The sequence below is a fragment of the Rana temporaria genome, chromosome 5, assembly GCF_905171775.1.
Source record: "Rana temporaria chromosome 5, aRanTem1.1, whole genome shotgun sequence".
Lineage (NCBI taxonomy): Eukaryota > Metazoa > Chordata > Amphibia > Anura > Ranidae > Rana > Rana temporaria.
Genome location: NC_053493.1, coordinates 201380304 through 201396248, shown reverse-complemented (window position 1 = coordinate 201396248; position 15945 = coordinate 201380304). Strand labels below are relative to the sequence as shown.

The window sequence follows — 15945 nt, the reverse complement described above, 5'->3', positions numbered from 1 at the left end:
TTCAGGGGGTTACAAAACTGTCACTTGTAAACACAGAAACCATACTTCTGTGTTTACAGGTGATTGTGGTGAACAGGCACCAAAGGGTCTGAGCCAGAGGTGGTGGAACTGAGTTCCCCCTGAAAAAAAGCCCTGGTCTTCAGTAAAAACCACATGCCAAAACAATCAGTTTCAGAAATATATAGGCAGCTAAAGATGTAACTCACAACCTTTTGCTGTAAGCGTTAATCTTGACCATACTGTTTGGATTGTTTGTGTACTGTTGGCTGCTTATACCTAATAATGATTGTTTTGACAAGCCGTTTCAGAGAAGGTAACCATTTATCATCATACACACTACTTTAATTGCCCAGGTTTTTAACAGGTTTAGTAAATGTTATGCTAGCTAAAGAATGTGAATTAATACAGTGTTAGATGCTCCCTTACTTCCATAATTTAGCCATTCGCCAGGTATGATTACTTTTTCTGAGGAGGAGGGGGCAGCACACTTGGCCATTAGCCATAAACAAAAGAACAGAGTTTGTTAAAGGGGAGGTTCACCCTAAAAACGACTTTCTATTATTACATTGGCCCCCCACATTACAATACAATTATGCCTATTATGTTTTTTTTTTATGCTGTACATACCTTGGTACAGCTAATTCACCCGTGGCTTCCGGGTTGCGAGTCCCGCGGGAGTGGGCGTTCCTAACATGCTGGTGATTGACGTGATGACAAAAAACGAGCTCCCCCCATCGCGTAAGCTGCGTCACGATTGGCGAAAGGAGCCGAACGACGAGTCGGCGCTATACTGCGCCTGCGCACCGCCGTTCGGCTCCTTTCGGCAATCGTGACGCAGCTTACGCGACTGGGGAGCTTGTTTTTTGTCATCACGTCAATCACCAGCATGTTAGGAACGCCCACTCCCGCGGGACTCGCAACCCCGAAGCCACGGGTGAATTAGCTGTACCAAGGTATGTACAGCATAAAAAAAAACATAATAGGCATAATTGTATTGTAATGTGGGGGGCCAATGTAATAATAGAAAGTCGTTTTTAGGGTAAACCTCCCCTTTAAAGTCACTTTTAGGGCTTGTTTGCACTTGGAATTGGGAGGTGGTAAAACCCCACGGTTGAGACACATTTTTACCGCTCCTCAAAGGCTTATCCTTTTGCTGGAAGTGAATAGGGCTGCTCCGCAACCATGAAGGATCCATGGTTGTAGTGCATTTGTCCATTTTAGGGGGTTGGAAGTGGTGGTGAGGAGGAGATACAATGCCTCCTTACTGCCTGTCAAATGCTCTTTGAAGAGTGATCCAAATGTGTCTCTTTTTCAGAGAGTAAAGCAGGTGCAAACAATTCCTTAGGGGGCTGTAGTATCGGATTGGGGTGCAAATGGGAAATGGTGGTCCAACAGGCTTTCCAACTTTGCAGAAATATTCTCTGCAGTTTAGTTTCACTAGCAGGGAATACACAACGGGTGTGGATGGCTGAAAAAGCGTACAGGGCTTGTTCCTGAATTTACCGTAGTTCCGGTCAGCATTTCTAAAACATTTTCCTGCTTGTAATCAGTGATTTTTTGTTTAATTTTTTTCTGTGTTAAAATGAATATTGGGGCTCATACATATTCAAAATGTGCATTTAAAATACAGTGAAACCTTGGTTTACGTGCAACATGGTTTACAAGCGTTTTGAAAGACGAGCAACTTTTTTTTTTTTTCTATTTGATTGATCTGTCTTGATATACAAGCGTTTTTTTTTTTTTGTAAAAATAAATAAATAAATTACACTCACATTGTGAAGGAGTCTACTGATCATCCATGTAAAGCTGCTGTGTAAATATACAGTACAGCTTTGTATGTGGCCAGAGATTTGTGGGCGATGGTGGCTCCCAGCGCTTCCTGGAGACACTCCCAACAGGGGTGGGCGTACCCGCAAGTGATGTCAACAGTTCCCGAGTTCTCTAGGAAGTGCTGTGAGCTGAACCAGTGGCCACGTACAGCGTTGTACTGTACACCAGTGCCTTTACTGAACATACAGTACTGTATACAGAGCGGCTTTAAATAGATAAGCACCAACCTCTGGCCACATACAGAGCTATACTGTACACCAGCAGCTTTACTCTATATACAGTATACACATTGGCTTTAAATAGGTGAGCACCAGACTCCTTAAAGGGGTTGTAAAGGTAAAAAAAAAATTCCCTAAATAGCCTCCTTTACCTTAGTGCAGTCCTCCTTCACTTACCTCATCCTTCGAATTTGCTTTTAAATGTCCTTATTTCTTCTGAGAAATCCTCACTTCCTGTTCTTCTGTCTGTAACTCCACACAGTAATGCAAGGCTTTGTCACTGGTGTGGAGTGTCGTGCTCGCCCCCTCCCTTGGACTACAGGAGAGTCAGGATGCCCACTAACACACAGCTCCTTTCCCTATCTGCAACGTAGAGAGCGTCCTGACTCTTGCTTCTGGAACGAATTATGCTCGCAAACCAAGGTTTCACTGAAGTAGTAACTTATAGGATCCAGGTTGGTTTTATAAGTTCTGCTACGGCTGCTTACTGTTTTTCTGACATCTCACCAATTTGCTGCAGCCAAATATTCTTGGTATTCTGCTTTTTTCTATATTGCAATAAAGCCATTTGGAAATAATTGTTAAAGTCAGTGAAAAGAGGTGTGCCATGGATTGTCAGCCTAGGGAAGAAGGTGCGTAAAGCAGAGTTCCACCAATTTAAAATTCAGCAGCTGCAAGTAGTGTAGGTGCTGATTTTTCATAATCGAACGCTCACCTGTCCCACGGTCCAGCGATGTTGGCTCACAAAGCCCCACTCCGCTCCACGGTGCCGGCATTGTTACTGTGTGCTGTGATTTCCTGGGCAATCTTCTGGGACCTGTGACGTGTCTCAAAAGTTTGGAGGGGGGAGGTGATCTTCCTTCCAGTGCCGCAGCGCCAGGGAGGACGTGACAGCTGGATGCTTGTACGAACAGGGTATTTGCTCCCCCCCCCTCAAAAAAAATGACATGCCAAATGTGGAATGTCAGGGGGTCACCTACACTTAAAGCGGAAGTTCCATTTTTGGGTGGAACCCTGCTTTAATAATGCTGGATGTTCCTAGGCAGGAGATGAGGTGGGATATTTCTAAACTACTGAAGCTTCTAATGCACACTTTAGGAAACTCAATGTGCAAAGAAATCAGAGTAAGCAATTTTGGTACAGGAGAAGAGCCAGTATAACTCTGAGACTTAAGGCAAGGCTGGAGTTGGGCTTTAATGTTGGAGCTGAAATGTATTATGATATATACTGGATACTGGCTCATCCACGGAGGTTTTGATTATCCTGCTTTTCTTTGCCACTGCTGTGTGCTGTGACCTTTTTGGAGAATGATAAATAGTTCTCACTGCAGTTGGTGAGTTTTTAATGAGTTATTCGTTTAATAAAAATGTACACTTTCCCTTATCCAGTCTTAATAGTGATGTAATGTGTTCTTTCAGCATCTATTGCTGGATCGTGGAAGATTCCAGTATTCCTTGTGATTGTGTTATTGATGGTTGTAGGAACCCTGCATGAGAAACGAGCTGTTCAAGGGTCTCCAGGTACAGTAAGGCTAACTTTTATGTGATATATTTTACAAATTCCTATACTGTACATAATTCATGCAGACAGTGGACAAATTGATTGTGTGTTACAATATTTTATTCCCACTCGAGTGTATTGTGACATTGGGGAAACATTTAATGGTATGTGTAATGGCTTAATTGTACCTGTACTTTTTTTTTTAAAATTGGGCAGCGTAGGGCAGGTTTGAAACACCTGCCGGTTATTTTTTTTTTTGTATGCCTTTTGGAGGAAATTTCCTTTACTCTCTGTCTCAAAGGTACAACAGAAAGTTGAAGGAAATGTTCAAAAGTTGAAGGCAATGCTCCTCTTAAATAGATGTCCCCAGAACATTTACTCCTATTGAAAGATTTCCCTGTTCCTGTTCTGGGGACAAAACGTTACTCCTCACTTTCTCAGTGACAGTGGTCACCAGTACAAGTAGAGTAATGAATCTTTCTCCTCTCCCCACTGGAAAGACAGACCATAATAAAAAACTTGACACTGGATCTAACTCTTCCCCACTTTTCACAAAACTAAACAAAAATATCTTGTACAGTACAGGACACAGGCAACTCATACACTATGGGTTAGTTTGTACCTTCAGGTGATTGGACACTAAGGCAAACTTATAAGGACATGCCCCTCTGGGACGCCTCTCCTATAACCCTACCCCACTCTGTGATGGACCTCTTCTCCCTCCAGGAGAAACCATCCTTGTTCGTTTATAATATTTTTTTCTTTGTTTTATTATCCTATTATTCCATCAATGCTTACTGTCTAAACAAAAGTAGTGTATGTGAAATGGTGCAACCTCGGTCAAACCTTAGGAATTGTACCCATTTCCCATGTTATAGGGATGGCCTGTAATTTTTCTTCAGGAACTGGATACAGCATGACCTTGACACTTGGTTTAATGTGTTGACTTGGCTGCGGGGTACTATACAGGTCCAGGGAGAGGTGGTCCTTTGTTTAGAACCCAGTCCCTGAGGAAAACCCCTTTGGGGGGGTGGGTATGTCCACTATGATGGACAAAACCTGAACTTAATAAACAGTCCAGCATTGTAAGCAGGCGAGACAGGGCCCCCCTCTATCTTTGACTATTACTGTGTAAAAGAGGGCTATGTTTGGAATGTATGCACTTCACAATGTTGTGTTGGTTGAACTGGATGGACTTACATTTTTTAAGAAAAAAAAAAAAAAAAAATATGCTAGAATTCAACCATTCCGAGTTCATTGTCAGGTGGATAACTAGCTGTTACATCATACCATTAGTTGCACACCAGAATCTAGCTCTAAGCACTCTGAAAGAGGCAATTTCAGCTTTTTCCCTAGACCTTTGGCTTTGCATTCCCTTATTAAATTTTTTTTTTATTCTAAGTTTTTCTCATATCATTATCTGTCTTGCAGCACCCCCTGATTCCCTGGGGTCTCAGTTTGTTTCTCTTTGCATTGTAAGAGACCACCCTTTAAATTGCACTGTAGACCATCCTTTGTAGTAGTGGGTTCTTGGCGTGGTTTAAGAAGACCAATCCAGGAGCTGCAATCATATTGCCCGAGTGTAGTCAATGCAGGCATTTAAAGTAGGGTTTCTGTGTGTTGGGGGAGAAGCAAAGTATATGGGAGTTGGAGGGTTTATATGGGCTGTCCTAACAACCTTTGTTTTCCAGTTTCCTCACCTGAAGATGGCAGCATATAACCCATGATCACGACATGATCACGACAGAGGAGCCTGTGTCCTGTACTGTGTCCTGTACTGTACAATTAAGGGGAAAAAAAAGTTTTGCCTAGGGATACATTTTAAAGTGTACAACGTATTTCCATTTTTACAGTCAAATTTGAGAAACCCCACTATGCTCTGTGTTCATATAGCAAATAATTTAAAAATGTTTTTTTATATCTTTCTAGTTTCTTCGGAGCAGGTTAAGGCCCCTTTCACACCAGCGGACGATTGGGTCCGCCTGTCCATATTCCAGTAGGACCTGAATGGACCACCCATTGTTTTCCTATAAATCCGCTAGCATTCGATCCGATCTGCTAAAAAAAGATGGATTGGGATATGTTCCCCATTCGTCCGGCGAATCGGATGATAACCGGGTGGAGACTGACAGAACAGTGAGCTGTGTCCGTAAAATTCAGATTCGGCTGGAAAAAAAAAAGCTTTCTCGAGGTGGCCGTATCACAACTTGGACACCTGAAAACTGTCTCTAAAAAGTGATCTGCCACAGAATGCACTTTTCAGTGAGGTGATAAAGGGGCCAATGACGATGAGCTTTTGTTTGCATTAGGATTTCTGCGCTCCATGCAAGCCTGGGTATGCAAACATAGCTGAAGCAGATCAAATGCTTTTAATGATTTTTGAATGATCTCAGAACCATCTCAGATGACAAAGCACACTTCATTTGCCCATCAAAAGCTTGTTGACAGACTTTGCTGCTGATGTTTTGGTTTCAATATTTAAGCCATTGACCAGGAAAGCTAGTATGTAGGCAAACAATTGCAGCCCACACAAATTGTTTTTATTGACGTGTGATGCATAACCATTTTTTTTTCTTTCCCCCCATAGTACAATTTTATACAGCAGTATACGCTGAGCACTAATTTTTCTATTTTAGAGATGTTTATGAACTTACTTGTTTTGAGGAACAGTTATATATAGATGGTGGGTGGGAAGGGGTTAGAGAAAAGTTTATTATCATCTACATTTATGCTTTAATGCATAGATTGTTTATAATGTTGTGTGTTTCTGTTTTTTTGTTTTTGTATAGATATGGTTCTTCCTGGACAAATGTTAAACATAGCAACCACAACTATTGCCATGGCAATATCAATCACTGGTTTTCAACACCCAGAAGAAAGGAATGCATCCGAGGGTTCAGGTATTAACTTTTGTATTTGACTATATGGCTTAAAATGCAACATAGCTTTAAAAAGTAACTCCACTTTTAAGGTGGGGAAAAAGGTAAATACAAAAAATATAGCGTGCACAATTGCTACACCAAGTCATATTGTAATTTAATATTAAAAATTTAGTTTTCCTTTTCAATCTGCAGTGCTGTAGTTTTGGGCATCTTCTGCAGAAAAAAATGTAATTTTTGGTGAGATACTTGGGGTCAGTTCACACCAGAACGTGTTGCAGGAAACTTGAACTTTGTTCGTATTTCCTGCACCATGCTTAAAATGTACTGCATCTGTAGTATCAGTGTAAACTATATCACAAACGCAGGTCACAAATGCAGTGCGTTGTACCATGCGATCCGGGTTGCTGTGCTTTTTGTAAAGCAGTGCATGCACTGCTTTTCATGTGGTCTGATGCCATTCAAATGGCTGAAAATGTGCTGGAACCGGATCGCACGGGAGCGCACAGCACATTCCTGTGCTATTCATGATGTGCACCAGCCCTAAAAGGAGGCAGGCCTTGCCACTTTCCTGCAAGTGAAGCAGCAGATTGATGTTTATAAAACCACTTCCTTTTACATTAATTTTGCACGTGTACACAAACAGCTATTTCTTTAAAATAACAAAGGGTAGGAATCTAGAACAAAGTTTATTAAAATCCTTGCAATGTACATAGATCACCCAGAGGGGAATATTTTTTTCCGTGGAGTTACACTTTAATAATCAGCAGTAAGAACATTGGGCCAGATTCACAGCCAGCGGGCGCAACGTAACTTTTGTGATTTAAGTTACACCGCCGCAAATTACACAAGTTAGTGCCCGATCCACAAAGCACTTACCTGGAAATTTGCAGCGGTGTAACTTAAATCAGTCCGGCGCAAGGCGGGCCAATTCAAATGGAGCGAGTCCCATTTAAATTAGGCGCGCTCCCGCGCCGGACATACTGCGCATGCTCCCGACACGATTTTCCCGACGTGCTTTGCGCAAAGTTACGATGCGTCGAGGTTTTGTGAATCGCGACGGGTAAGAAAAAGTTGCGCCGGGAAAAAAAAAATGTTTAAAAAAAAATTGACAGCGACGCGGGAAAGACGGGTACACTTTTACATGGTGTAATAACTTTACACTTTGTAAAAGGTACCCTATCTTTGCGACGGCAAACTAACACTTACGGCGACTTAACAAAGGGAAAAAGCTTTGTGGATCTCTGTAAGTGCTAATGTGCATACCTGACGCTGGATTACGACGAGAAATGCCCCCAGCGGCGGCCGCGGTATTGCATCCTAAGATCCGACAGTGTAAAAAATTACACATGTCGGATCTTAGGGATATGTATGAGAAACTGATTCTATGAATCAGCCGCATTGATAGAAACAGGGATACAACGGCGTATCAGCAGAAATGCCTGCGTATCCCTTTTGTGAATCTGGCCCATTGACTCTAAGCCATTCCTGTGTGCCTAAAAAGGCATGCTTTTAAATGTGTACAATTATAAATACGCGTGCTGAAAGTAGCTACATAAAGCAAACATATAATGAAGATTGCAGCTGCTGTAGACAAAGTGCTCTTCACTCGAAATCATACAATAGAATAATTACAGCACTTGCAGCAGTGCAAAAATGAATATCAGATATAAATCATCCCATGTAAAAACAATTGTTTAAAAATCATATTGATAAATATTGCAAAACGTCCCAGTAGAGGTGCTTTTGTACTCCAATCCTCTGAAAGTGCTATAGTGCTCCAAACTTTCACTCCGTGGTGTAACACACACCCTCCTGTGTCCCCACTCACCAGATATAATGGACCCCTAGCTTTTCAGTCTAATGCCACGTACACACGATCGGTTCATCCGATGAAAACGGACCGATGGATTTTTTCATCAGATATCCGATGAAGCTGACTTTCATCAGTCTTGCCTACACACCATCGGTTAAAAATCCGATCGTGTCCAATGCGGTGACGTAAAACACAACGACGTGCAGAGAAAAATTAAGTTCAATGCTTCCGAGCATGCGTCGACTTGATTCTGAGCATGAGTGGATTTTTAACCGATGGATTTCCCCACAGACGATCGTTTTTTTTTCTATCGTTTTTTTAACCATCAGAAAATTTTAAAACAGGTTCTATTTTTTTTCACCGGTGGGGAAAAAAAACAATGGGACCCACACACGATCGGTTCGTCCGATGAAAACGGTCCATCAGAACTCATTTTGCATTTTTTTGTTTACAATTACTGTATTGTAATATATGATGAAATCTATATAGATAATGAATATACAGGTGGTATGTTTTTTTTCAGTGCTTATAAAAGCATCACCCTCTTGAAAGTTTTTATTTTTGTCATAGAACATTAAATCACCATGGACTTTATTCAATACATTTTTATGTGCAATTTTCTTTATTCAATGGTAAAGGACACGTTCAGTAATTATCTGCTTTACTCCCAAGCCAGGTCAGGGGTGGCTTACTTAGTATAGTGTATTTGGGAATGGCCTCAAACAACCATGGTAATGTCCTAGAATTGCCAGGTCAGCATTCAGATCTAAATTCAACACAACTTGTGCAGTTTTGCAAAGAACAATGGGGTAACATTTCAGCGTCCAGATGTTCAAAACTGATATCCACACAGTCTTAAAGGGTCACTAAAGGAATTTTTTTTTTTTTTTTTTTTTTAAGCTAAATAGCTTCCTTTACCTTACTGCAGTCCTGGTTTCATGTCTTCATTGTTCGTTTTTGCTTTGAAGTTGCTGTAATCCTTCTCTAATCTCCACACTTCCTGCTTGTCTCCTTATGAAAAAACTCATGGGAGCTTCTCTCTGTGGTCCCTGATCAAGAAGGTGTGATTACTGTGTGTCTCAAAACCCTCAGAACCAATCGGATTCATTTTAAAAACAAACACTGCCCTGTGTTTGTTTGTTTTTGTTCTGTGTGTCTCTGTACTTCACAGAAACATGAAACTAGATTAAAAATAAAAAAGTGAAACTGCAGGCACATTATATGATTGATTTTTATCTATTTTTAAAATGAATCAGTTAAAGGGTCACTAAAGGAAAAACTTTTTTTAGCTGAAATGACTGTTTACAGGGCATAGAGACATAATAGTTAACTGATTCCTTTTAAAAATGATTAAAAATAGATAAAAAAAACAATCATATAATGTGCCTGCAGTGTAGTTTCGTTTTTGCTGTTGTTTGCTGGTTCTCTGATGTACAGAGAGCCACTAGAGGGCAGTCAGCCAATAGAGAGCAGTGATACTTTGTCTAAAACTCCTCAGCACCAATCCAGTTTCGTTTTACACACAGTAATCACACCTCCTTGATTAGTGACCACCGTGGGAAATCTCCCAGTACTGTGGTTATCAGGAAACAGGCAACCAGGAAGTGTCCAGAACAGAGAGGAATTACAGCAACATCAAAGCAAAAACGAACAATGAGGACATGAAACCAGGACTGCAGTAAGGTAAAGGAAGCTATTTAGCTAAAAAAAAAAATTCCTTTAGTGACTCTTTAACTATTATGTCTCTATACCAGCCCTCAAAATTTCCACTCGCCTACTAGCATTTGGCGAGTGGATTTAAGCTGGGGGCGAGTGATGACAGGGCTGCATGACCAATCTCTGCCTACACTTAGAGTCCCGATGAGATTGGTGGTCGAAGAGGAAAGGTGCATGCTCGGGAAAGGTAGTCTGGTGAGCCGCGCACAGGCAGAGCAGTACACAGGTGCTCTCCTTAGAATTCTCATTAAGCCATGGGACCTAACAGTATGACCTCTCTGAGCCTGCCCCCCTCCCCCGGGCCCCGACCAATGTAGCTGGAGAGCAGAAAATAACGGGTGAGGTGGAGGATTGCTAAAATTACCAGTCCGGTGCAGCGCTCACTGAAAGTTGCCCTGACATATCAGAGCGGCAGCCTTCTAGTTTGTGCAGTTTTCTTCTCCTTGTGCTCTATGTAAGTGTCCAACAGTTTAGCCTGAGCACTGTGAACAGACTGGTCTCAATGTGTGCTGTGTGCTGTGCGCTGTCAGTGTGCGCTGTGGTGTCAATGGCTGTGCAGTTGTGTGGATCTCAGCACTGGATTGTACTCCCTCCCGCTGTGCTGCAGCTCCTCTCCTCTCTGCCAGCCTGAATAAAAGGGGGAAGTGGGGACATGCAAGCGTGGAGCCGCACACACAGGCTCCTGATGAGATGAATGGGAGAGAGAGAGGGGATGGATGGGAGTTGCAGAGGAGACAGCAAGAGAATGGGGAAGAGACCCAGTTCTAGTGCCCTGTCCCTCTGGTCTGCCCCCAGTGCCCTGTCCCTCTGGTCTGCCCCCAGTGCCCTGTCCCATTTTGTTAAAGTTGTTGTTGGATATATTTAATTTTGTAACTTGGTTCTGCATAAAACATTGTCATTCCATGAGATAATCTACGAGGGCCTGTTTACGGGTGCAATTAGGCGCAGGGCAGTGTATGAATTAGGTGCGGCAACTGGTGGCGAGTAACTCTTGAGGCCTGGCTAGTAGCTCAGGACTTGAAATTTTGAGCCCTGTCTATACCCTGTAAACAGTCAGCCAAAAAATGTTTTTCCTTTACTGAGCCTTGCTGCTAAATGAACATCTACTAAATACTGATTGATATGATGTGTACTTGGGCAGTAAATTATTGTGTGTGTGTGTGTTCTCATTGTACTTAATTTAAATACTGTAACTTTGCAAAGATCTGTTTTTATTTTGACATTAACTACTTCAGGACTGCGCTATAGCAGCTTTACTGCGGCCCTCCTGTGCAGGATCACGTGTGTGTGTGTCTGTGTGTGTGTGTATATAAATAAATATATATATATATATATATATATATATATATATATATATATAATGTATGTGTGTGTGTGTGTGTGTATGTGTGTATATATATATATATATATATATATATATATATATATATATATATATATATATATATATATAATGTATGTGTGTGGTTCTGCACTCCCGCTTAGGGGGTGTGTGCGCTGATCATTGGTAAAACTCACAGAACTGAGATAAGCCTATGTAAACAAGGCAGATCTCCTTTCTGATAGGGGGGGGGTTGAATTTTGTGTCCCCAGGGAATAAAGGCCATCTCTTCCCCTAGTAAAAGCAGCACATACAGTAAACACAAACACTGGCTAGGCACGCAGTTAACCCTTTGATCGCCCTAGATGTTTAACCCCTTTCCTAGCCAGTGTCATTTAGTACAATGACGGTGCAAATTTTTAGAACTGATCACTCTATTAGTGTCACTGGCTCCCGCAAAGTGTCAGTGTCTAATTGTCTGTCGCAATAGCGCAGTCCTGCTATAAGTCACTGATCGCTGCCATTACTAGTATATAAAAAAAATCCATAAATATATACAATAGTTCAAAGATGCTATAACGTTTGCGTAAACCAATCAACATATGCGTATTGGAACTTTTTGCTACAAAAAAAAACATGTAATAGAATACATATTGGCCTAAATTTATGAAGACATTTTGTTTTTTTTATTACTTTTATTGGATATGTTTTATAGCAGGAAGTGAAAAATGTACATATTTTTGTTTGTTTATAGCGCAAAAAATAAACAGTGGTGATCAAATACACCAAAAGAAAGCTGTATTTGTGGGGAAAATATGACATGCCTTTTTTTTTGGGGTACAGTGTTGCCACACAATTATCACAGTACCGCAGTGTTGCCACAAATTGCCTGGTCATGAAGGGGGTGGGGGGGGGGGTGGTGTTAGGGGGTAAATCTTTCAGAGGTATAGTTGTTAAAGATTTTGTGTCTCAAACAAAAAAAAATAAAAATCTGATGTGATTCAAACTTTATGGCAATACAATATGAAAAGTCGGAGAGTGTGACGTCATCTGCCTGCCCTTCTCCCTCTTCACTTACAGAATACAAAGCTGCCTATGAATGGCTGACCGCCACGTAGACCGACTCTAATTTTGTTCTGTGAGGGAAGTCTCTGTCTCACAGCCGATACCCAGCACTGTGTACTGTATGTAGTTGAAGCTACATACAGATCATACACTGCTTAGAGCCAGTGCATCACTTAGTGAAGGAAATGGATTGTTTGGACCAGCCTGGTCCAAACAAACTATTTAAAGTAACAGGAAACCTGGGGATCATCTTTACCATCATCAAAGGCTTGTTTCACCTACACTTGCTTCTTATTGCTGGAGTATATTGACAATGTCATTGGTGGCAGGTCTAGGAACAGGAAGAGCAGCCTGGTAATGGTTTGCAAGGATGGCTTTCAGCCAGCCACCCAACACTGTGGGGATGGATGAAAAGCTGGCCCAAGCAAAAGACCAACTGCAGACTGCCTACAAAAAAGTACTACATATATCATTCACAAATGGCTTGTCTCATATTGTTTGAAGGGTTAGGTTGCCTAAATCTAGATCAACTTTCATAAGACAATGCTATATATCAATTACTTCATACTAAAATAGCATACACACAAGACAAACAATACGTTTTTAATTTGTTCTGAAGCAGTTGCCATATATACTCAAATATAAGCATTTTCAGCACAAAAAATGTGCTGAAAAACTCGGCTTATACTCGAGTATATACGGTATATATTGCTGTAGAAAAATGGTGATATAACTTTAATGGTGCAAGAATAGAAATGACTAAAATAGTATAACTGTATTTCTTTTTGACATTTATGTATAGTAAATGTAGAACGTGTATGATTTACATATGCTTTTAACAGGAATGGATACAAGTGCAACTCCCACCTCTCCCCTTTCATCATCCTTTGGAAAGCAGAGAAGTGACATTGGAGCATTTTTAAGAAAAAAGAAAACCAGTGACATCTACTTTGTTCTTCTTGTATGGGCCATTGTCCTTGTACAGATATGCCTTAATTTATGGATAGTACAACTTCTGCCTGTACCCATTGCAGGTAATACATTTTTATGAGTTAAACTGTTTTCTGTTTTGAAGAAATGTAGTGATCTGTATTTGCTGTTCTTCATTCGCTTGAATGTCAATGCAAATGTGTTTATTTCTGGGAACCTTATTTCACCTTTCCAAATCTATGACATACACTATATTACTCAAAGTATTGGGGCACATAAACTTTAATGACATCCCAGTCTTGGTCCATAGGGTTCAATATTGAGGTGGCCCACCCTTTGCAGCTATAACAGCTTCAACTCTTCTGAGAATGCTGTGTCCACAAGGTTTAGGAGTGTGTCTATAGCAATGTTTAACCATTCTTCCAGAAGCACATTCATGAGGTCAGGCACTGATGTGGACCAGAATGCCTCACTCTAATTCTTCCAAGGGGTGTTCTATCAGGTTGAGGTCAGGACTCTGCAGGCCAGTCAAGTTCCTCCACCCCAAACTCACTCATTGATGTCTTTATGGACCTTGATTTCTTTATCGTACATCACGGGACACAGAGCGGCATATTCATTACTATGTGGGTTATATGGAGTACCTTCAGGTGATGGACACTGGCAATCTCAAACAGGAAGTGCCCCTCCCTATATAACCCCCTCCCATAGGAGGAGTACCTCAGTTTTTTCGCCAGTGTCTTAGGTGTTGGTCATGGTTTAGCTTACCTCCACATCCTTGGGATTAAGGTGGGCTAACCGGTTCTGTCCAAAGGCCTCAGTGCTAAAGTGGTCAGCAACCGGACCCCAAACCATTGGGGTGTAGCCCATAATGCTTTCTGTTCAGAGAGCTGGACCCTGGGCCCAGAACTTAGAAACCTTTGGGGGCCTAATGTTTCTGTTGCCAGGGTGCTATATGGGCCCAGGACAGTGGCTCCTTCATAGGAACCCAGGGCCTGAAGGTCTAGACGCCACCCACGGAGATGGGGGAAGATTGGACCTCTTGCTGTGCAAAAGTCCTGCGGCATGGAGCAGGTAAGTATTGGGGGAGCTTGCGGAACTTGGTTCTTAGCAGGTTCCCTACAGGGGGTGCACAGGGGGACAGGCCTGGGTATGCTCTGCATTGGCAAGGAATCACTATGTCTATGACAGAGACAGGATGATTCAATCTTTTTTCCCCAGTAAAATGTGACCTCCCTGGTAAGTGTTGCTTAGCTGGGCTGCTGGCGCTAGGTGTGGGATCTCTGTAAGAGGGGAGCCTTTTTCCCATGCTAAAAGGAGGTCTGTGACCTACCTAAGGGCTTACCTGCCTGGGTGCCTGCGCTGCTCCGTCCTCCTCCATGTGTGATAGCCCCCGCCGACGGGCGCGCGCGCGCACGTGCCCGAGATATGAACGATTTTCACGCCGTTTCCGTGGTAGGGGGCGCGTCCCTGTGGGCGGCGAATCACAAATAAAGGAAGGGGAGGCCCTTCTATTAGCTGCCAGGAGCTCAGTGTCATCCTGAGCTAGAGGAGAGGAGGACACAGAGCGGAGCACGCCGAGGACACCCGGTGGCGAAAGGAAGAATTGCAGTCTTTTCTAAGGACTGTCAAACCTACAGATAGGTTTTCTTTTCCTTTTTTTCAGCAGATGGCTATTGGCAATTCTTAGTGGGAGACAGAGTGGTTTCTTTTTCCTCTTCAAAAAAAAAAGAAAAGAGAAGAAGGGAAAGAACTGCTGATCTCCCTTATCAGTTTGGGCGTTAGTCTCTATCGCTCCCAAACCGACAGATCCCCTTAGCTACGTCTGTGGCTGGGTGATAGCAGGTGTACCTCGGTATTGTACCATGCCTTCTGGGTCAGAGGGTACAAAGGGTGGGGATTCCCTCGCAAAATCCGAGGGCTCAGACACGGCTATGCCGCTGCTCTCCCCACAGGACATATCAGGGCACGTCTTGATGGGACCTGGGGGATCTGGTGGTGGGGCTGATCCAGGTCAGTCCAACCCCGGCTTTGTCACTGAGAGGGATCTTGCTGTTTCTTTAGGTGAACTAGAGAAAAGAATGGCAAAAAAGATAGCTAAGGCTATATCGGGTAGAAAGCGGACTAGGTCTCCGTCACCCGAGCAAGAAGCCTCAGACACAGAGATCCTTTCCCTAGGGGAATTGGATAGACTTGACGCTTTGGACCAGGGTGGTTCAGAGATCGAGGATCTGGATACTGAGGGGTCTGGTTCAGCCTCCCAAGGGGAAAGTTTGTGGGTTCAGGCCTTAACGGACATGGTCCATGAGGCATTTAAGTTACCCATACCAGAACCTCAAGTATCGGCGGTTTCAGCTTTGGGCTCATTAAGAACGCCTCAAAGCAACGCAGTTTTCCCGATCCATCCTCTACTCGAGGAGGTCATGTTTCAGGATTGGATTAAGCCAGATAGAGTCTTTTTACCACCTAAAAAATTCTCTGTTTTATATCCTATGGAGGAGAAATTCTCCAAAAGGTGGGCGCCCCCGGCGGTGGACACAGCCATCTCCTATGTGAACAAATCTTTAACTTGTCCGGTGGAAAACGTACAGGTGTTTAAGGATCCGGTTGATAAACGCTTGGAAACATTACTGAAAGCCTCCTTTACTTCAGCAGGGGCGATAGTTCAGC

General features: G+C 42.5%; 1 protein-coding gene across 3 annotated transcripts in view; it reads left to right on the top strand.

The window, feature by feature from the left end:
• Nucleotides 1-15945, top strand: part of TMEM245 (transmembrane protein 245) — a 125951-nt gene that overhangs the window by 14401 nt on the left and 95605 nt on the right. For all 3 annotated transcript variants that reach the window (XM_040353478.1, XM_040353479.1, XM_040353480.1), the window contains exons 3-5: nt 3467-3568; nt 6338-6448; nt 13188-13379. In XM_040353478.1, coding sequence (XP_040209412.1) covers nt 3467-3568; nt 6338-6448; nt 13188-13379 — 405 coding nt within the window. The remainder of the gene's footprint in view (nt 1-3466; nt 3569-6337; nt 6449-13187; nt 13380-15945) is intronic.